This window comes from Tachysurus vachellii, chromosome 7 (assembly GCF_030014155.1).
Source record: "Tachysurus vachellii isolate PV-2020 chromosome 7, HZAU_Pvac_v1, whole genome shotgun sequence".
NCBI lineage: Eukaryota > Metazoa > Chordata > Actinopteri > Siluriformes > Bagridae > Tachysurus > Tachysurus vachellii.
The window spans coordinates 23,025,407-23,048,565 of NC_083466.1; the positions used below are offsets into that span (position 1 = coordinate 23,025,407).

The 23,159-nt window shown below is 37.4% G+C and overlaps 1 protein-coding gene across 1 annotated transcript in view; it reads left to right on the plus strand.

The window, feature by feature from the left end:
* The window catches only part of LOC132849247 (carcinoembryonic antigen-related cell adhesion molecule 5-like), a 52,840-nt gene extending 29,681 nt beyond the window's left edge, over nucleotides 1-23,159 (plus strand). The window contains exons 6-12 of the mRNA XM_060875502.1: nucleotides 4,890-5,174; nucleotides 8,848-9,120; nucleotides 11,989-12,273; nucleotides 13,108-13,383; nucleotides 19,748-20,026; nucleotides 22,372-22,644; nucleotides 23,098-23,159. Coding sequence (XP_060731485.1) covers nucleotides 4,890-5,174; nucleotides 8,848-9,120; nucleotides 11,989-12,273; nucleotides 13,108-13,383; nucleotides 19,748-20,026; nucleotides 22,372-22,644; nucleotides 23,098-23,159 — 1,733 coding nt within the window. The remainder of the gene's footprint in view (nucleotides 1-4,889; nucleotides 5,175-8,847; nucleotides 9,121-11,988; nucleotides 12,274-13,107; nucleotides 13,384-19,747; nucleotides 20,027-22,371; nucleotides 22,645-23,097) is intronic.

Genomic DNA, 23,159 nt, shown 5'->3' on the forward strand with positions numbered 1-23,159 from the left:
TGACATGATTTAGCTGCAATATAGACTTACACAGAACTTCCTGATGAATGATGCAGTGTAGGAAAATAACATCCTGATCAGGATTTTCCTCTTTTACTTTTTCCTGCAGTCTTTTCAGCAGCCCAACGTTTTTCCCAGTTAAATTTGGCGATCCATCAGTGGTGACATTGGCAAGTTTACTCCAAGGTAGCTTCATTCTCCCGATGACAGCAGACACCTGGTTATACAAGTCCTCTCCCCTCGTTTTTCCTTTCATGGACTCCATTGTCAAAAATTCCTCTGTGATCTCAAAACTGTCGCTAATCCCTCGGATAAAAATTAGGAGCTGAGCAGTGTCTTTTATGTCGTTACTTTCATCCAGTGCTAGTGAATAAAACTTAAATGACTCCGCCTTTTTGTTTAATTTGCTGGCTATATCTTCATCAATCAATTCCACACGGCGAGTCACAGTTCTGCGTGATAAACTGATTTGTTCAAATTTACCTTTGCTCTCCGGACACAAGAGACCTGCTGTCTCCACCATGCATTCTTTTAAAAATTCGCCTTCGGAGAAAGGCTTACTGGCCTTTGCTAATTTGAATGCCAGCAAAAAACTTGCCTTAGTACTCGACTCTTGAATCGCAGTTTGTCTGTGAAAAAGGTTTTGCTGAGTCTGTAAATTAGCCATCAATCTCTGAGCTGTAGCCGCCCGTTCTTGTGGAGACTGTTTACTAGCGTAGTTAGCATGTTTTGTGGCAAAATGACGGCTCATGTTGTATTCTTTAAAAACTGCTACAGTTTCTTGGCATATCAGACATACAGCTGTTGATCGGACTTCAGTGAAAAAATATTTTGTTGTCCACTCTTTATTGAACACTCGGCACTCACTGTCTACTTTTCTTTTCTTCGGTCCGCTCATTTTCATTGATGGGCTGAAAGTGCACAGCGACAAAATAAAGTAGAGAGTAACCGTAATGCATCACACTCAAGGGTCAATGTCGTTGCCATCTGCTGGGGAAAGATGGGAATTACAGCTAGGTAAAATGATTGTGGTGTCTTTATAATAAAATTTAATTTAGTAATATAACGTGGACGAGTTCGGCGGGCCGGATTAAAAAGCCCAACGGGCCGTATATGGCCCGCGGGCCGTAGTTTGCCCATGTCTGCTCTAGGGTATCGGGAGGGGTGGGATCATATAATTGTATATCTGTCAAATATTAAAGAATAATGTTTTTTAATAAATCCTGTTTGGTCATCTGAGGGTAATATAGAGGGTATAGTAGATTCCAGTGGATGGGCAAAAATCTTGGCCAATAACTTAATATCTACTAACTAATATCAAGAAAGAGATAAACATATTCTTCACCTAATAATCTGAAGCTGATGTATATATTATATATATTTTGCTGATGTAGGACCACAACTAAGCTGAAGGGTTTTGCCCAGTGACGTCTTGGTGGTGCTGGGATTTGAGCACATAATTTCTGAAGTGTTCATCTGAGCCTTAACCTCTGAGCCACAACAATTACACAAAAACAACATGCAATTAGCTTGCACTGATTCAACTACTTCTTAAGAGTCAAGAAGCTTTTATTGTCATTTTAGCCCTAGGAATGTAGCTGACGCAGTGAAATGAAAATGTTTCACCAGGACGCTGGTGCTACATAAAACAGAGAGCTAAGAACTTAAAAGTAAGTTGTCCTAGCCACATTAAATGCATAGTGAGCACAGAGTGCAAACACAAGGCCAGTGCAGACAGAAAACACAATACACCACAGGATGTGTAAGTTTAGTCCTCCTGTAAAACATGGTCAGAATGATGGGTGGGAGATGGTCTTACTCACCACCACACCATTATACCACTGAATTAGCTCCACCAAAACACTGTAGTGTATCAATGCAAACTAGTTAATGTATTTGTGGTGACACAGTGGGTTAAAGTTCAATAAAATATTGTCTGTTCTAATCCCAGAGATACCAAACTGCCTTGATTGGGTTCTTGACCAGGCTTATTCAGCATAGTTATATCTTCAATCAACAAAATGACCAAATGTATATATCGTCGCTGTCAGGCGGAATCCTCATATCTCCAAAACCATTATTTTTCAGGAAATTAAAAAACGCCGTATCTTATCTGCAATGCACAAATGCGTTGCAGTGGATTGTCTTGTGCTAAATTCCTGTCCTCAAACGAGCACCAGAACTAGCGGGGGTCAAGATTTTTTTTTCTTTGAGCCCAGTGATTTGTAGACATTTACCTCAGAAGACGTGTTGATTCGTTGCGACTCTTAATCTTGAGGATATGCCGCGAAGCTCTCCCGCGGAGTGAAGAAGAGGTGGACAGTTGAAGTCTCCAATGGAGTTAAGAGATTTGCGCTCAAGCTATTTTCAAGACTTTAGATTGGTTAATAACTTGTAAAAATAACAGACCCACGTGGGGACTGACCAATAGCATCGATATGTGAAAAAATATGAAATTGACAAAATTTGGACATACGAGGTTTCCGCCCGACAGCGACGATATATTATTTTATGCTACACATAATATTCCATAACTGTACTGTAAATATATGTAGCGCCCTATTCCCCTCAGATTAAATGGGATGGGCCCTGTGTGTGTGGGTTTAGGATCTCTCCTATTAAAATACGTATACAGATGTTATCTATACATTCATTCCAGCAACCTTTGATATAAAATAGACACCACAACAACATTGAATGTACTGTAACTGTACCTAATTTAATTGAAACAAAATGAAAAATAATTATGCCACTCAGCTGACGAGCTCATTGTTCCTATAATAATCTCGCTAGTTCATGCAGCCACATGGGACACACCGCTCTCTCGCTTTTGCTCGTGTTTAAAGAAAACAAACAGTTAATTCTGACACTAGATTGATGCAAAATCTACTCCAAAGCCTAATGGGAACATTTACATTGCTTTGTTAGTTCTCTCGTCGACAACTTACAAGTATTGTAAGTTACTTATTATTTGCCTTAACACAGAACGCTCACATGCTATCACCATTCCTCTCTTCCTCCCCCTTATCTCTCTCCTCCTTCCAGTAGCCATACACATCCACCAATCATGACCTTTCTCCCCTTTTTTCTAAATTAAATAATTTTACATTTACTCTTTTATTGTTATTATTTATTTGAAATAAATGTTTTTACTCCAGGCTACATATAATTTACAGTTTTTTACATTTTAATATATTGTTGGCAACCATGTTACAGTGTTTTTTCACAGTGAACACAGAGACTCTGTAAAAGTTTCCTCAAATGTTGCTCAATTACCTTAATGTCTAAATATAGCAGGCACATTATTTAAAACACAAACGTTGCGGCCTGATTCGGTTCTCGGTGCCTGATTCGGTTCTGTTGAGACCAACAGACCAACATTCTCGGTGCTGTTGAGACCAACAACTCAGTAGTTATTTCACTCACACCAGAGCAACAAACAAAAAAGTGTGGTACCGTATTCCAGGTTTGGAGGTTATACAACAATTTCTACTTGTCCATCTGTCTCTGTCCACTAGCAGTTGACCACGTACATGAAGTAGTCACTTGTCTCCAGAACAACAGTCCAACAGAATCACATGACCTGGGTTATCTCACTGCCTCTATTTCTTTCTCTCCTCGACCTGAGAGCATCTGGTTTAAAAACATTAATAAAAGCCCTATTAATCATGTATATTTTCTAGAGAATGAGCACTTAGAAATTTAATAAAAAACAAAAAAAACAAAAACAAAAAAACCCCACAGATTTAACATTTGTACATTTTAAGCATTTATTAATTGACCAATAACTGTATACAGTATTTATTTATTTATTACAACTTCCTTATGCATTTTTAACTGGGCTACAAATAGAAGAAAAGGCTACACTAGTAAAGTAACATAATATTAAGAAAAGATGTAGGCCTAGTTATTGTTTTTTTGAGATCAGTAACATCACAGAGACAGAAAAAAATGCTTTTCATTTTAAATCTGATTAGTGCAGTAAAGATTACATTACTGCTGAACTGTGTGTTTCTTCTCTAACAGAAAAACCTAAACCTGGACTCACAACATAAGATGTGTAAAAGTATAAATATAATAGCTTAAATTCAGTGGGAGTGTTTGATAGAAATGACACGACTTCATTCATGTATCATTTCATCATATAAAGTGTGAGATCAAACTCCAACAGAAAGTTTTATTGCTCATTTCATGTACACTGTATTTAACCAGGTAAAGTCTTGAGATTAAAGATCCCTTTTCAAGAAAGACATGAGCAAGAAAGCAGCATGCCAAATTTCAACAAGCAAAACAGACAAGCAGCTATATAATAGAGTTAACATAGCATAATAGCATCCCAAAAATATTTAGCATATTTTCACAACATTGTTAGATAATGTGGAACAGCTCAGTGTTCATGTTAATTGTTATCGTCTTAAACACGAAACACAGAGAGGAAAAATGAAGGGTACGATGGCTGTTTGAATGGATTCATTAAACAAATCACTGCTCTGGTAAAATGATGCATTGATGGTTTATATGTGCATTAAAATATGTATTTATACAGAATGTTATTTAGATCTCCTGGAGAGAATGCTGATGTACATTTATGTGTTGTAAGGTGGCAACACAATTATTTTTAAGCAAAACACAAAGTTTTAAATACATGTTTAATGTTTCCACTATGTGTTCCAGTAAATAGATGTTCATGTTCTGTTTTATTCTTTTATACAAAATAATCCTTACTCTACAGTATACTGTACATCTATAAATATAAATTACTGTAGAGTCTTACTTACGACCCTCACTTCAAGATGTTTAGCCTCATTACAAAGACAGTAATAATGTGAAATAAAGTGATTAGTGTAGTAAAGACTACTTCACATCCTGAATTGTTTCATTTCTGACAGAAAAACCTAAACCTCAACTCACATCAAGCCTTGAAGGAGATGTACTGAGAGGAAACTCAGTGACTCTGTACTGTACACTGACACCACAGTCTGCTGGATGGACGTTTTACTGGTCCAAATACACACAGAGCTCTGAGACTGAGACTGAGGCTGAGACTACATCAGACTTCTACACCATCAGCTTAGATAAAGTCTATGACAGAATTCAGTACAAGTGCAGAGCTGGAAGAGGAAACCCAGTCTACTACACAGACTACAGTAATGAACTCTCACTAACTGTTATTGGTGAGTAAGAGACTTTGTGTTAAATGATTCTGCACAACACTGAACGTATACACAACATGTGAATATAGTCAGAATATAGCAACATTTACACAGCTACTTACAGAGAAAACTTTCAGATAAATCATTTTATTAAAGTTAAAGTGTGACAGTGTGAACAAGGCTGAGCAGGACTGGTGTGAGGTGAGCTGGAAAGCAGGTGACATCTAGTTTAACTTTGGTAGAAAATGTCACCAAAACCTGTAAAACTTTTATAACAAGCTGCTCAGAGTCTGTAAAAGGGTTTTCTTAAAGTTACTGATTCAGTCAATCCTTTCCAGCTAGCTTGCACCATATGTCCTCTACAGTCTGTATATTGTAGTGCTGTCAGAGTATGGCCTTGTTCAAGTCTCTAGGGTCTAAGCAGACTCTGAGTGCCATTTTTCTTTTTGGTAATGCACAGACTGCTCACCCATGCCATTGGCTTAGAAACTTTGCTTATCACACCCCTTTTTTCCAAGTCATCCAGTGTGCCTCGAAGTCGATCATGGATGGCATAAGGAATTTTTCTGCAAACATGTATTACTGGAGGGATTTTAGGGTCAGTGTGACTGTGATGCAATCAGGAAATTGGCTTAGGCCTTGAAATACTGACGCATAGCGGCGTAAGAGCTCAGTTTCTGTAGTGGGTGGTGTAGGTGTGAGAGTCTCAACTTTTCTTCTGAGATCCAACTGCATGCATGCCTGTCTCCCTTTCAGGGCTATATCAGATGCTGTGGTCACAAAGAACATCATTTCAGTGTTTTTGTCTTTGTTCTGCACAAGTAGTTTAACAACACCTTCTGGTATGATGCGAGCACCTCCGTATGACATCAGCACTGTTTTTGTGTCATGTATGCTTATAGGAATCTGTAGCTGATCGATGATTTTCTTTGTAATAACATTCGCTTCAGCACCTGTGTCTAGCTTGAAGCTGATAGTTGTGCCTGCTACACACAAATCTGCATGAAAGCCTGTTTCAGGGTTGTTTGGCTGAACAACTGAACCTATAAACAGCGTGTCCACTCCTGTCAACGACATGGATAAAACAGGCCCAAATGCAGGATAGCGTAAAAAAAAAAAAAACTCAGGATTTACTCAATTAAAACACAAAACAAGGACAAAGACAAAACCAGACACGACTAGAACAAAGACAACAAAAGACAAACGACAAGCGATTTCGCGCTGCCATTGGCAGTTAAATACATGGCGAAATTTAACCACATAAGGGACAGGTGTGCAGAGGCGGGGGTGGGGCAGAAGCAAAGAAACAAAAGCATGTGGCCAAAGTCCGAGCTGAGTCCTGACAGTACCCCCGCTCAAGGCGCGGCTCCCGACGCGCCAATCAGTCTTAATGACAGTCCCGACGAGGTGCAGGAGGGGGTAGCAAGGCACACAGCGAGGTCCAGGAGGGGGGAGTAAGGCACATGGCGAGGCAGGTGGGGGAGCAAGGCACATGGCGAGGCAGGTGGGGGGAGCAAGGCACACGGTGAGGCAGGTGGGGGGAGCAAGGCACACAACGAGGCAGGTGGGGGCAAAAATCAACAAAAATATCAAGGGCAAAACACGAGCCTGCAACACCCCCCGCGGACAGGAAGTGGGGCGGCGTCCTCCACGGGTTTTCTCGAGGTGAAAACCTGAGGTGAAGCGACGTCCCCCACCGGACAGGTGCAAGGCGGTGTCACAGGACACTGAAGAAAAAAAAAAACTCGGGCTGGTGACATGGACCGCAAACAGGAAGTGAGGCGGTGCCCCCCGTGGAGAACCGGAAGCGGAGCGGCCTCCCTCACCAGAAAAAATGCAGACCAATGTCACCAAAACCACAAAAATCCAGGGCAAAAACAGTCTGGGGAAAAAAAATGCTCCCACCGAGCTGGTCCAGCCTGAAGCTATCCTGCTGGGTCTTAGTGTGGCGAAATCCTTCTGTCAACGACGCGGGGATAAAACCCAAATGCAGGATAGCGTAAAAAAAAAACAATATTTACTAAATAAAAATACAAAACGAGGACAAAGACAAAACCAGACACGACTAGAACGAAGACAACAGAAGACAAATGACAAGGATTCCGTGCTGCCATAGGCAACAGTTAAATACATGACGAAATTAATTAACCACATAAGGAACAGGTGTGCAGAGGCGGGGAAGACGCAAACAAAACCTGGGCTGTGTCCTGACAGCTCCTGCTTTCTCAGTCTCTATGACAAGTGTGTCCATTTTCAATTTTGATTTGTAAATATTCGCAAAATGGTTGTTTTTGCCGCATTATTTACAAACTTCATTATAGGCAGGGTACTGTCTTGGCATGTGAATGCGTCCGCATCTGCCACAACTGTTTGCTTGTCCTCTTGTAGGGTTTGGCAGCTGTTAATACCCTGTCACTTTGCTTGATCTCTGTGCAGGCTGTGACCTCTTTTTTATGATTGCATGGACATGCTGTGTTTCTGATGTTATTGCCATTGCCATGACTTGTGCTTTTGTGATTTCATTCGCTCTGCATACGTCAGGAGCGTTTAGAAGTGTATGGTCTGATATGGACAACAGTCGTTCACGAAGCCTAGAGTCAGTTATGATGAACATTATTTTGTCTTGTTTCATGAAAAATTTTCTTTTTTTTTCAGTTTCTCCAAATTCACATGTGCACGCTTTGTTTCTTAGTTCTGTAACAAACTTGTCTATGCCTGCGTGCTCTGAGAATGTGTGGGCCCAAAACTGATGTGACTCAAAAACAGTATTCTTACGAGCAGCACAGTATTTCTGAAATGCCACGAGGACCACTGCTAATATTTTGAGCTGTGAATCCCCGTATTCAATCTCAAGTGAGTTTCAATTTCAAGTGCCTCTTCTCCTATGCAATGCAGCAGTACAGCAATCTGTCTCAACTCGGTTTTATCCACAAAGCCTGAAGCAGTGAGGTACAAGTTAACTCTTTGTTTTCACTTGCGCCAATTTTTAGCCATGTTTTCGGTCAGACATAAAGGCGGCGGCAGATGAAGTATCTCCATATTGTCTGCTTCAGTAAAGTTATCTGGCAATGTTCAGTAATGTTATCTGTTATTATGTAATGTTAGTCTGGCACTGATGACGATACCGTGTCTCTGTTCACTCAAGTTGCGTTAATTTTTTTGTTTTGTCTTGGGCGATGTTAATTAGACTTTTAATTCATCTTCTGACACCATGTTGTGTCTTTATTAACATAAAGACTCAGACACACGCAACGTCATGCTGACTTTGCTTTACTTACACATGCACACCTCTTCCGCATCCTTCCTCATTCCTGCTCCGGGTGTGTGTTCACTGCTGTGTGTGTGAGTATGGGTCACCGTACTTAGCCGTATGTCACGTCAGTTACAGCCATATATACATACACACATCAGGAGCATACCAAATACACAGAAACTCAAATAAACAGGGGGTAACCTGGAATAAACCATTCACTGCATATACTACACTGAATGTTGCAAGAGTTTAAATGGGAAAACAGGAGAGCAAAAATGCTGTAATTAAAACATAAGTCAGTAGTTAAAATCATTTACAAATTCAGAACTTGAGTCAGAACTTTCAGTAACTTGAGTCAGAATTACAGATTGTGATCTACATTTTATTTATTAGTAATTACATCATTAAAATAATGATTTTACTTTTATATTTTTCACACAGAGAAACCTAAACCTGTGGTGAATATAACGCCTGATAAACAGGTGTTCAGTGGAGAGAAAGTGACATTCAAATGTGAGATACGGAGCGCAAAAGTCACTGAGTGGACATACAGCTTGTATAAGAAAGATTACACAGAGAACCCATACAAAGAAACACAAGAGTTCATCATCAGCTCAGTTACAGACTCTAACAGTGGCACATACACCTGCAGAGGGAAGAGCAGTGACTCTCAGTTCTCAGAGGACAGTGATCCTGTTACACTCACTGTATCAGGTAAGTCTGTGAGTTTATCCTCATCATTTCTGTTTTGGCAAGTAAAATATATCAGTAATTTCATCTTTCAGATTTTCATTGAGCTAAACTGTAACTGAGTCTTATTTTAATGACTTCCTTCTGTCTGTTTACATGAAATTTTCACTTTTCTATCCTAAAACCTCAAATTCCCTTCATTTTTGCTCAAGACACAAATCATCACTTATTAGCCAGTCTTTTCCCTTTGATTTTATTTTTCATTTTATTGATCTGTATAAAAAACATGTTCTTTACTTAATAGTCTAAAGCTGATGTTACTGTCATGATTTTGTATGTTTGAAAACAGATTACAGAGTTTCACTGCTGTGGCTTCACAGTAAATATCAGTATGTTTAGTTGAGGGTTGAAAATAAATAAATACTGATGTGCGCAGTTTTTGTCATCCCAATCTGCCAACAGCAAAATACACTTTACTATAACTTGAGGTGGCAGTAAAGTAAAGTAGTGTCAGATTTAGAGTAAATAACTGTGACACACATTTACAATAAAGTACTGTGATACCTTAATGTTATATAAAATATGTGTCCTAGTACCAAATGACCAAATGTGAATGTGTTATTTTATGCTACACATAATATTCCATAACTGTACTGTAAATATATGTAGCGCCCTATTCCCCTCAGATTAAATGGGATGGGCCCTGGGTGTGTGGGTTTAGGATCTCTCCTATTAAAATACGTATACGGATGTTATCTATTTATTTATTCCAGCAACCTTTGATATAAAATAGCCACCACAACAACATTGAATTTACTGTAACTGTACAAAATTTAATTGAAACAAAAATAAAAACAAAATACTCATAGTCGTGCACGAGTATGAAATGGGGGTGGTGGACAGTGCAGAAGGTGCAGTGCAGTGCAAACACAAGGACAGTGCAGACAGAAAACACAATACACCACAGGACTTAATGAAAACACGGTCAGAATGATGGGTGGGAGATGGTCTTACTCACCACCACATCATTCTACCACTGAATTAGCTCCACCAAAACACTGTAGTGAATCAATGCAATCTAGTTAATGTATTTGTGGTGACACAGTGGGTTAAAGTTCAATAAAATATAAGAAGGTTGTCTGTTCTAATCCCAGAGATACCAAACTGCCTTGATTGCCACTTATCTCTGTCCTCCTTCCAGTAGCCATACACTTCCTCCAATCATGATCTTTCTCCCCTTTTTTCTAAATTAAATAATTTTACATTTACTCTTTTATTGTTATTATTTATTTGAAATAGATGTTTTTACTTCAGGCTACATATAATTTACAGTTGTTTACATTTTAGTACATTGTTGGCAACCATGTTAGAGTTTTTTTCACAGTGAACACAGAGACTCTAAAACTTTCCTCAAATGTTGCTCAATTACCTCAATGTCTAAATATAGCAGGCAAATTATTTAAAACACAAACGTGTTTTAAATGATTCGGTTCTCGGTGCCTGATTTGGTTCTTGGGGCTGTTGAGACCAAAAACCCAGTAGTTATTTCACTCACACTGGAGCAACAAACAAAAAAGTGGGTGGTACCGTATTCCAGGTTTGGAGTTTATCCAACAATTTCTACTTGTCCATCTGTCTCTGTCCACTAGCAGTTGACCACATACATGAAGTAGTCACTTGTCTCCAGAACAACAACAGTCCAACAGAATCACATGACCTGGGTTATCTCACTGTCTCTATCATTTATTTGTATCTTACTACATTCCCCTTGCTGTAATAACAAGAGGATAAATACACAAAGCGCTCTGAATTTCTAGTTGAAATTCTTTCATGAAAGTCTGTACTCAGATTATCTCACTGACCATCTAAACCTTGTGTCCTTACAAGCTTTGAAAATACAGTACACAACTCAGAATTTTCACCTCACGACCGCTCCTTTAGCCTGCTAGCATCTTGCTCCTCTCTTCTCTCACTCTTTCTCTCCTCGACCCGAGAGCATCTGGTTTAAAAAAAATTATAAAAGCCCAATTAATCATGTATATTTTCTAGAAAATGAGCACTTAGAAATGAACAACTTTAATAAAAAAAAATAAAAAAAACACAGATTTAACATTTTTACATTTTAAGCATTCATCAATTGACCAATAACTGTATATTTATTTATTTGTTTATTTATTACAACTTTCTTATGCATTTCTAACTGGGCTACAAATAGAAGAATAGGCTACTCTAGTAATTTGCAGATGTTACTAATTTAATCATTTTCCATATTTTCACAACATTTTTATATAATTTGGAACAGCTCAGTGTTCATGTTAATTGTGATCGTCTTAAACACAAAACGTAGAGAGAGGAAAAATGAAGGGATATGATGGCTGTTTGAATAGATTCATTAAACAAATCACAGCTCTGGTTAAATGATGCATTGATGGATTATATGTGCATTAAAAGATGTTTTTATACAGAATGTTACTTAGATCTCCTGGAGAGAATGCTGAGATCTCTAGTGTAATATGTTCATATAATTACAATGATGTACATTTATGTGTTTGTTTGTTTGTTGTAAGGTGGCAACACAATTATTTTTAAGCAAAACTCAAAGTTTTAAATACATGTTTAATGTTTCCACTATGTCTTCCAGTAAATAGATGTTCATGTTCGTTTTATTTATTTTTTTATACAAAATAATCCTTACTCTATACTGTACATCTATAACAATAAATTACTGTAGAGAGAGATTAGAGACCTGCATCATCACACTGCACTTATTATCTCACTTATGACCCTCACTTCAAGATGTTTAGCCTCATTACAAAGACAGTAATAATGTGAAATAAAGTGATTAGTGTAGTAAAGACTACTTCACATTCTGAACTGTTTCATTTCTAACAGAAAAACCTAAACCTCAACTCACATCAAACATTAAAGGAGATGTACTGAGAGGAAACTCAGTGACTCTGTACTGTACACTGACACCACAGTCTGCTGGATGGAAGTTTTACTGGTCTGAAAATAAACAGAGACGTTGGACTGAGACTAAGACTGGGTCTACATCAGACTCCTACACCATCAGCTCAGATAAAGTCTATTACAGAATTCAGTACAAGTGCAGAGCTGGAAGAGAAAACCGAGTCTTCTACACAGACTACAGTAATGAACTCTCACTTACTGTTATTGGTGAGTAAGAGACTTTCTGCACAACACTGAACATATAAACATGTGAAAACAGTCAGAATATAGCAACATTTACACAGCTACTTACAGAGAAAACTTTCAGATAAATAATTTTATTAAAGAGAGACAGTGTGAACACGGCTGAGCAGGAGGTGAGCTGGAAAATGACTAGTTTAACTTTGGTAGAAAATGTCAACAAAACCTGTAAAACTCTTTTAAGAAGCTGCTCAGAGGCTGTAAATAAAGAGCTTGAAGAAGGTACTGCTTCAGAAACATCAAAATGCTCGAATCGAGACCTGCCTGAGTGTGAATGAGTGAAGAGGACGAGGGTCCAATTTTTATAGTGAATCACTCAATCTGATAGAATGTGAGAGATTAGAGAGTGAGTGTGTATGAGGAGTTATAAACTAATTACAGCTGTGTGTGTGTGTGTGTGTGTGTGTGTGTGTATGTTTCCATTCAGTACACAGTTGTACAAAGACAAGGACAACAAATAAACAATTTATACTCAGTCATTCGATCTGTATCTTTTATGTGAAGTTTCTTGTTCACTTGCTGACATTCAGAATTTCTGAAGATGTCTCGTCTTATTAAAATAAACATAATTATTAAACACAAAGTATTTCAGACAATAAATTGTTTAGATACAGTCTGTACAGAATCCTGATTATTTTTAGGTCTGAGTCTGTATTAAAATTGTGATCTACATTTACTTCATCAGTGGTGATTGTTGTCTGACAGAGTTTCATCATTTACATGTGAGCTGATATACTGTATCTACACTCTGAATGGTTATCTACAGAATAGAAACAGTAATGATTTGTTTGTTTCTTACAGAGAGTCCTAAACCTACAGTGACTATAAACCCTGATACTCAGGTGTTCATAGGAGAGACTGTGACTTTCAGGTGTGATGTACAGAAAGGAAGAGACACTGAGTGGACGTACGGCTGGTTTAGGGACAGTAACAGATTGTACCCATATTCCACAACAAAGGTGTTCAGCACCAGCTATGATAAAGTCTCACACAGTCGTCAATACACCTGCAGAGGGAGGAGGACAAGTGACTCTCAGATGTCACAGATGAGTGATTCTGTTACACTCTCTGTATCAAGTGAGTCTGTTAATGAATGTTATAACTTTTATGTAAAAAGTATCACTAGTTCTAGATTTTGTTCCAGTTTGTATCATATGAAAAAAGTCTTATTATTATTATTATTATTATTATTATTATTATTATTATTATTATTATTATTATTATTATCATGACTTTTTTCCCTATTTTTAAGTAACTGGTTCTTTTAATTAATAAAGAATCAGTACAACATATTAGATATTCTGATGCTGTGACATTTTTCCTGGGCTATTATTCAAATTGTTAAAAAGAAAGAGATTTATGAGCCACACATAATTCTTCACCTAATATTTAATCTGAATCTGTTATGATTTTAGATTGAAAATAGATTTCGAAGTTCCCCTGCTGTCATTTTTAAAGAAAAGATTTAAATGATTGAATGAGATTTTAAAACAACACTAATGTCTGCAGTATGGCTCAGAATATAAGACACAATTTATAAACATCATCAAAAGCAAATTAACAGTTTGATCATCATTTTAATTCTATTTATTCAATGTACTGCATATAAACTATGTAAAAATGTAACAATGCAATTTTTAATACAACACTATCTACACTGCATACATAATTATTAGGGTATTTATGTTTGTCATGAGTAATTTTACGTTTGAAGAAATACACTGCTAACAGTTATTTTTTTATTTCATTTTACAAAACATCTTTAACAAAAAAGTGAGATCTGTCTCTCCCAGGAGAATTAGAACTTTATCAAATATCTGTGTGTACAGTTATTACACTATTATATTATTATAAGGATTTTCTCCACTTATTTCAAAGTGAAATATCAAACAAGAAAAGTTTAAACAAATCAATAATGGAAAACAAAATACAGCATGAAATAAATAATGTTTTTGACTTTTCATAGTATTCAGTTTCCAGTATAGACATCCTTCTTTTCAGTGACTTTCATGAGCCTCTCATCATAAAATAGTGTCTTTATTTGTTCATGACTTATTTTAGCTGAAACAGACACCACAGCCTCCCAGATACTATAATTAGACCCAAATGCATGGATAATATAAAAAGGGGATTATTAAGGAAATAAAACTACAAATACATGGAAAACACTAGGGAGACTAGGCAACAAAATAAAAAATAAAACCAGGAAACATGACATACAAAAACAGAAGCACATGGCACAAGACAAATCCTGCCAGAACATCCCCCTGGTCTTCAGACAGGGAAAAGTCCAAACCGTATATGATATTAGTCATTAGTAAAGTCAGGACAAGAGGAACAAGATTTAAATCCAATGGACACACAGAGAGATCAAAACCCAAACTAGATCAAAACCAGAAATCCACAGAGAAGAATTCCAACAGGTAACCCAAGGCAGAGTCAAAGGGCAAAACAATGGTGAAAACAGAAAATAGATCCATTTAACCAACAAAAGAAAAATAATAAAATAAACAAAAAACCTCAGGGCACTAAAGGCACAAAATAATCCAACAAAGTGTGGAAAGGTAGACAGCTATATATACCAGTAGCAATGAGTGTGGAAGATAGAGAACAGGGGTGCCAGCACTTCCGCAATGAGGATGTCAGAGCGAGATCAAAACTCTGTGTTGGCATTCTGAAGTGTAAGAGTGAATAATTCGTGACAATTAATCTAAAATAAAAACTTTGTAGGGAAAAAATTATTAATCTGTTGGATTATACACCAAACGTCCACTACTGCACCCTTGAGCAAGGCTCTTAACCGTGAATTGCTCAGTTGTATAAAAATAAAATACAATGTATGTTGATCTGAATAAGGGCATCTGCCAAATTTAATCCAGGATCTGAACCTTGGGCCGAATTCAAACTGCTACAGAGTATAAAAGAGACAATCCCAGTCCACCCAATCAAATGCTTTTTCAGGATCAAGTGATGTTAGTACCTCTGGGGTATCGGGAGGGGTGGGATCATATAATATATTATACAGTCATATGCAAAAGTTTAGGAACCCCTGACAATTTCCATGATTTTCATTTATAAATATTTGGGTGTTTGGATCAGCAATTTCATTTTGATCTATCAAATAACTGAAGGACACAGTAATATTTCAGTAGTGAAATGAGGTTTATTGGATTAACAGAAAATGTGCAATATGCATCAAAACGAAATTAGACAAGTGCATAAATTTGGGCACCCTTGCCATTTTGTTTTATTTGAATACCTGTAACTGCTTAGCACTGATTAATTGGAACACACAATTGGTTTGGTGGCTCATTAAGCCTTGAACTTCATATTCAGGTGCATCCAATCATGAGAAAAGGTATTTAAGGTGGCCAATTGCAAGTTGTTGTTCTCTTTGACTCTCCTCTGAAGTGTGGCAACATGGAGGCCTCAAAACAACTCTCAAATGACCTGAAAACAAAGATTGTTCAACATTATGGTTTAGGGGAAGGCTACAAAAAGTTATCGCAGAGATATAAGCTGTCAGTGTCCACTGTGAGGAACATAGTGAGGAAATGGAAGACCACAGGCACAGTTCTTGTTAAGGCCAGAGACAAAGGCGAAGGATGGTGAGAACGGTCAAAAACAGCCCACAGACCACCTCCAAAGACCTACAGCATCAACTTGCTGCAGATGGTGTCACTGTGCATCGTTCAACATTTCAGCGCACTTTGCACAAGGTGAAGCTGTACAGGAGAGTGAGGCGAAAGAAGCCTTTTCTGCACACATGCCACAAACAGAGTCACTTGAGGTATGCAAACGCACATTTGGACAAGCCAGCTTCATTTTGGAATAAGGTGCTGTGGAGTAATGAAACAAAGATTGAGTTATTTGGTCATAACAAGGGGAGTTATGCATGGCGGCAAAAGAACACAGCATTCCAAGAAAAACACTTGCTACCCACAGTAAAATTTGGTGAAGGTTCCACCATGCTGTGGGGCTGTGTGGCCAGTGCTGGTACTGGGAATCTGGTTAAAGTTAAGCGGTCACATGGATTCCACTCAATATCAGCAGATTCTTGAGAATAATGTTGAGGAATCAGTCACAAAGTTGAAGTTACGCCGGGGCTGGATATTTCAACAAGACAACGACCCAAAACACTGCTCAAAATCTACTCAGGCATTTATGCAGAGGAACAAGTACAATGTTCTGGAATGGCCATCCCAGTCCCCAGACCTGAATATCATTGAACATCTGTAGGGTGATTTGAAGCGGGCTGTCCATGCTCGGCAACCATCAAACCTAACTGAACTGGGGATGTTTTGTAAGGAGGAATGGTCCAAAATACGTTCATCCAGAATCCAGACACTCATTACAGGCTATAGGAAGTGTCTAGAGGCTGTTATTTCTGCCTTGGAAGGCTCTACTAAATATTGATGTGATTTTTCTGTTGGGGTGCCCAAATTTATGCACTTGTCTAATTTCGTTTTGATGCATATTGCGCATTTTCTGTTAATCCAATAAACCTCATTTCACTACTGAAATATTACTGTGTCCTTCAGTTATTTGATAGATCAAAATGAAATTGCTGATCCAAACACCCAAATATTCATTCATTCATTCATCTTCTACCGCTTATCCGAACTACCTCGGGTCACGGGGAGCCTGTGCCTATCTCAGGCGTCATCGGGCATCAAGGCAGGATACACCCTGGACGGAGTGCCAACCCATCGCAGGGCACACACACACACACACTCTCATTCACTCACGCAATCACACACTAGGGACAATTTTTTCCAGAGATGCCAATCAACCTACCATGCATGTCTTTGGACCGGGGGAGGAAACCGGAGTACCCGGAGGAAACCCCCGAGGCACGGGGAGACCATGCAAACTCCACACACACAAGGTGGAGGCGGGAATCGAACCCCGACCCTGGAGGTGTGAGGCGAACGTGCTAACCACTAAGCCACCGTGCCCCCCCACCCAAATATTTATAAATGAAAATCATGGAAATTGTCAGGGGTTCCTAAACTTTTGCATATGACTGTATAGCTGTCATATAATAAATAATGTTTTTTAATAAATCCTGTTTGGTCATCTGAGGGTAATATAGATTCCAGTGGATGGGCAAAAATCTCGGCCAATAACTTAATATTTACATACAAGAAAGAGAGAGGTCAAAATGAACTGCATTCTAAAAGACTCGATGTAACTGATATGACTGCCTTTTGCACTGTTGGAGGAAAAGCAGCAGAGTCAAAAGATGCTTTAAAGACAGACAATAAAATCACAGCAAGCTGATTAGCTAAATTGTTTTTTAAGAATTCTCTCAGAAACCCAGCAGTTATTTCACTCACACTGGAGCAACAAACAAAAAAGTGTGTGGTACCATATTCCAGGTTTGGAGTTTATCCAACAATTTCTACTTGTCCATCTGTCTCTGTCCACTAGCAGTTGTCCACATACATGAAGTAGTCACTTGTCTCCAGAACAACAACAGTCCAACAGAATCACATGACCTGAGTTATCTCACTGTCTCTATCATTTATTTGTATCTTACTACATTCCCCTTGCTGTAATAACAAGAGGATAAATACACAAAGCGCTCTGAATTTCTAGTTGAAATTCTTTCATGAAAGTCTGTACTCTATCAGATTATCTCACTGACCATCTAAAACTTGCGTTCCTACAAGGTTTGAAGATAAACAATTCAGAATTTTCACCTCACGACCGCTCCATAAGCCCGCTAGCATCTTGCTCCTCTCTTGTCTTCTTTGCACTCTCACTCTTTCTCTCCTTGAGGTGAGAGCAAAAATTATAAAAGACCAATTAATCATGTATATTTTTTAGAAAATGATCACTTAGAAATGAACAACTTTAATAAAAAAAAAGATTTTACATTTTTATATTTTAAGCATTTATTAATTGACCAATAACTGTTTTATTATTTATTTGTTAATTTGTTTGTTTGTTTGTTTGTTTGTTTGTTCATTTATTTGTTCATTTATGTGTTCATTTATTTATTTATTTATTTATTACAACTTTCTTATGCATTTCTAACTGGGCTACAAATAGAAGAAATGGCTACACTAGTAAAGTAACATAATATTAAGAAAAGATGTCAGGGACAGAAGATGATGGAGGCAGATATAATGTAAAATCACAGTTTATTGAGAAGTAGATGTGAATGAAATGAGTAATAGTGGATAAGTCCAGGTGAAGTTCCAACACACACACATGCCGGGTCACAGTTTGCAAACCAATGATACCTAGATCCTTCGGTGGACGACGAACTCGGGAAACTACTGGTAAAAAAAGATAGAGTGAGGTTAGTAGATACAGCATATAGTTGTAGCTAGCATTTACGAGACTGGACAGTGCGTGTGTGTTTGAGAGCGTCTTTTATGTGGTGAGGTAATGAGGGGTGCAAGGTGACGGTGATTAGTACAGTAGACCTAGTTATTGTTTTTCTAAGATCAGTACCATTTTAAATCTGATTAGTGCAGTAAAGATTACATTACTGCTGAACTGTGTGTTTCATCTCTAACAGACTCCCAACATTATAAGATGTGTAAAAGTGTAAACATAATAGGTTCAATTCAGTGGGAGTGTTTGATAGAAATGACACGACTTCATTCATGTATCATTTCATCATATAAAGTGTGAGATCAAACTCCAACAGAAAGTTTTATTGCTCATTTCATTTACACTGTATTTAACCAGGTAAAGTCTTGTTGAGATTAAAGATCCCTTTTCAAGAGAGACCTGGGCAAGAAAGCAGCATGCCAAATTTCAATAAGTAAAACAGACAAGCAGCTATATAATAGAGTTAGCATAGCATCATAGCATCCCAAAAATACTTTCCATATTTTCACTACATAATGTGGAACAGCTCAGTGTTCATGTTAATTGTGATCGTCTTAAACACAAAACGTAGAGAGAGGAAAAATGAATGGATATGATGGCTGTTTGAATAGATTCATTAAACAAATTACAGCTCTGGTTAAATGGTGCATTGATGGATTATATGTGCATTAAAATATGTTTTTATACAGAATGTTACTTAGATCTCCTGGAGAGAATGCTGAGATCTCTAGTCTAATGTGTTCATATAATTACAATGATGTACATTTATGTGTTTGTTGTAAGGTGGCAACACGAAAAAACTCAAAGTTAAGCAAAACTCAAAGTTTTAAAAACATGGTCTTCCAGTAAATAGATGTTCATGTTCTTTTTTATTTTTTTATACAAAATAATCCTTACTCTATACATCTATAACAATAAATTACTGTAGAGAGAGATTAGAGACCTGCATCATCACACAGCACTTATTATCTCACTTATGACCCTCACTTCAAGATGTTTAGCCTCATCACAGAGACAGTAATAATGTTTCACTGTAGAAGTGATTAGTGTAGTAAAGAATACTTCACATATTGATCTGTTTCTTTTGTAACAGAAAAACCTAAACCTCAACTCACATCAAGCCTTAAAGGAGATGTACTGAGAGGAAACTCAGTGAATCTGTCCTGTACACTGACACCAAAGTCTGCTGGTTGGAAGTTTTACTGGTCCAAACACACACATAGCTCTGAGACTGAGGTTGAGACTGCAACAGGCTCCTACACCATCAGCTCAGATAATGTCTATGACAGAATTCAGTACTGGTGCAGAGCTGGAAGAGGAAACCCAGTCTACTACACAGACTACAGTAATGTACTCTCACTAACTGTTATTGGTGAGTAAGAGACTTTCTGTTAAATGATTCTGCACAAAACTGAACATATACACAACATGTGAATACAGTCAGAATATAGCAACATTTACACAGCTGCTTACAGAGAACTCTTTCAGATAAATCATTTTATTAAAGTGACAGACAGTAGAGTGACAGTGTGAACACGGCTGAGCACGACTGGTGTGAGGTGATCTGGAAATCAAGTGACACAATACTAGTTTAGCTCTGTTAGAAAATGTCACCAAAACCTGTAAAACTCTTATAACAAGCTGCTCAGAGGCTGTAAAAGGGGTTTCATAAAGTTACTGCTTCAGCAACATCAAAATGCTCATTCATGGAAAATAAACATTCTCATAATCTTATCATGTCTATATAAAAAAAAAATACTATTCACATATTGTAAATCTTTAAAGCACATTTAATCTATAGAATCAATTTTTTTAATATCAAACGGTGCATGACATCTTTTATCCAAATTTTAAAGTTCAAAATTTCAAAAACAAAGCAAATAATCTACAGTCTCTGTTAGCATTAGCCAAATTAGTTAACAGAATGAAAGCACGGTGGTATAAATCTTAAACAGCAAGGCTGTGAAAGTAGTGTAAATCTGGTCGAGAGGAACAAGGCTTAAGTCCCATTGGAAACCAGAAGCCCAAACCAGGTAAAGTCCAGAAAACCACAGAGAAGGATTCCAATGGTTGAGACAAGAGTGTGAGTTTAAGGGCAAAACAAGGTGAAAAAACAGAAAATAGAACCGTTTGATCAAAAAAAAAAAAAAAAAAACAAAGCCTCAGTCACTAAAGGCACAAAATAATTCAACAAAGTGTCCAGTAGTAACGAATGGGGAAGATAAAGAACAGGGGTGTCAGATGAGGACATTGTGGCAAGATCAAAACTCTGTGTTGGCATTCAGAAGTGTAAATGTGTTGTTTTGGCAAAGCATGTGACAATAAGTCCTAACTTTGAATGAAACAATTTATATTAATCTGTTAGACTGTCCACCAAGCATCCACTACTGCACCATTAAGCAAGGCCCTTAATCCTCAATTGCTCAGTTGTATGAAAATAAGAAAATGTATAAGAGCATATGCCAGGGGTGGCCAACCAGTCAGAGACCAAGCGCCACATTTTTTACTGTTACCGCAAAGAGCCACATCATACACATGGGCACATATGAACATCACCTTTTTGTCACCTGCCATTTTGAGAGCGAACTTGACACAAATTCACTCACATGCACGTTTGACGAAATTACTGTATTGAACTCAAGGGAAGTGAACACGCATATTAAAAAGACACAAATACAAACTTCAATATGAACGTAAGAGCCGCATGAAACTGGGCAAAGAGCCACATGCGGCTCGGGAGCCGTGTGTTGGCCACCCCTGGTATGCCATAAATTTAACTTTTGAAATACTGAGTAAAGGGTCTGACAAATACAGAAACATATTATCCACATACAAGAATACTTTATGTTCAGAGAGCCCTCTTTGTACATCTTTGATATAGCAGTCTCACCTCATATTGCAGCTGCCAATGGTTCATTCACCACCACAAACAAAAGAGATGATAACGGAAACGAAAGGTGACAAATTGCTATTTGTTTGAGTAGCTGCTGAAGGAGAGGACTAAAAAACTTTAATTCAGGATCTGAACCTTGGGCCAAATCCGAACTGTTACAGAGTATAACAGAGATAATCCCAGTCCACCCAATCAAATGCTTTTTCAGGATCAAGTGATGTTAATACCTCTGGGGTATCGGGAGAGGTGGGATCCTGTTTGGTCATCAAATATAATAGAAAGTAATATAGATTTTAGTGCACAAAAATCTTGGCCAATAACTTATAACCTACATTCAAGAAAGAGAACTGTCGAAATAAACTGCATTCTAAAAGACTCGATATAACGGACTGCCTTTTGCACTGTTGGAGGTAAAGCAACAAAAGATGCTTTAAAGACACAGTAATATCACGGCAAGCTGATTAGCATTTTTTTTTTAAGAATTCAGAAACCCATCCAATTTCTTTTTTACATTATTTATTTATCTGTTAAAAGTCAAATCAGATTTTACTAACTCAGTTATTTCTATCATTATTATTAATTTACCTTTAGTTTCTTATTCTGAATTGCAAGAGTTTAATATGTTGCAAGAGTTTAATTGGGAAAACAGGATAGCAAAAATGCTGTAATTAAAACATGAATCAATAGTGAAAAGTATTTATAAAACTGAACTGTAACTTGATTAATTTTAACATTGAGTCAGAATTACAAATTGTGATCTACATTTTATTTATTAGTAATTACATCATTAAAATAATGATTTTACTTTTATATTTTTTAAACAGAGAATCCTAAACCTGTGGTGAATATAACGCCTGATAAACAGGTGTTCAGAGGAGAGAAAGTGACATTCAAATGTGAGATACGGAGTGCAAAAGTCACTGCGTGGACATACAGCTTGTATAAGAAAGATTATACAAAGAACTCATACAAAGAAACACAGGAGTTCAGCATCAGCTCAGTTACAGACTCTAACAGTGGTACATACACCTGCAGAGGGATGAGCAGTGACTCTCAGTTCTCAGAGGACAGTGATCCTGTTACACTCACTGTATCAGGTAAGTCTGTGAGTTTATCCTCATCATTTCTGTTTTGGAAAGTAAAATATATTAGTAATTTCATCCTTCATATTTTCATTTAGCTAAACTGTAACTAAGTCTTATTTTAATGGCTTTAGAGCTTCCTCCTGTCTGTTTACATTAAATTTTCTATCTTAAAACCTCAAATTCCCTTCATTTCTGGTCAAGACACAAATCATCACTTATTAGCCAGTCTTTTCCCTTTTTCTTTTCTTTCCCTTCTCTTTTCTTTATTTTTAATTTTATTGATCTGTATAAAAACATGTTCTTTACTTAATAGTCTAAAGCTGATGTTACTGTCATGATTTTGTATGTTTGAAATCAGATTTCAACAGATTGTGGCTTCACAGTAAATATCAGTATGTTTAGTTTGATATGTTTAGTTGAGTGATGAAAATAAATAAATAATGATGTGTGCTGTTGGTGGTGCAGGTTTTGTCATCCCAATCTGCCAACAGCAAAATACACTTTACTACAACTTGAGGTGGCAGTAA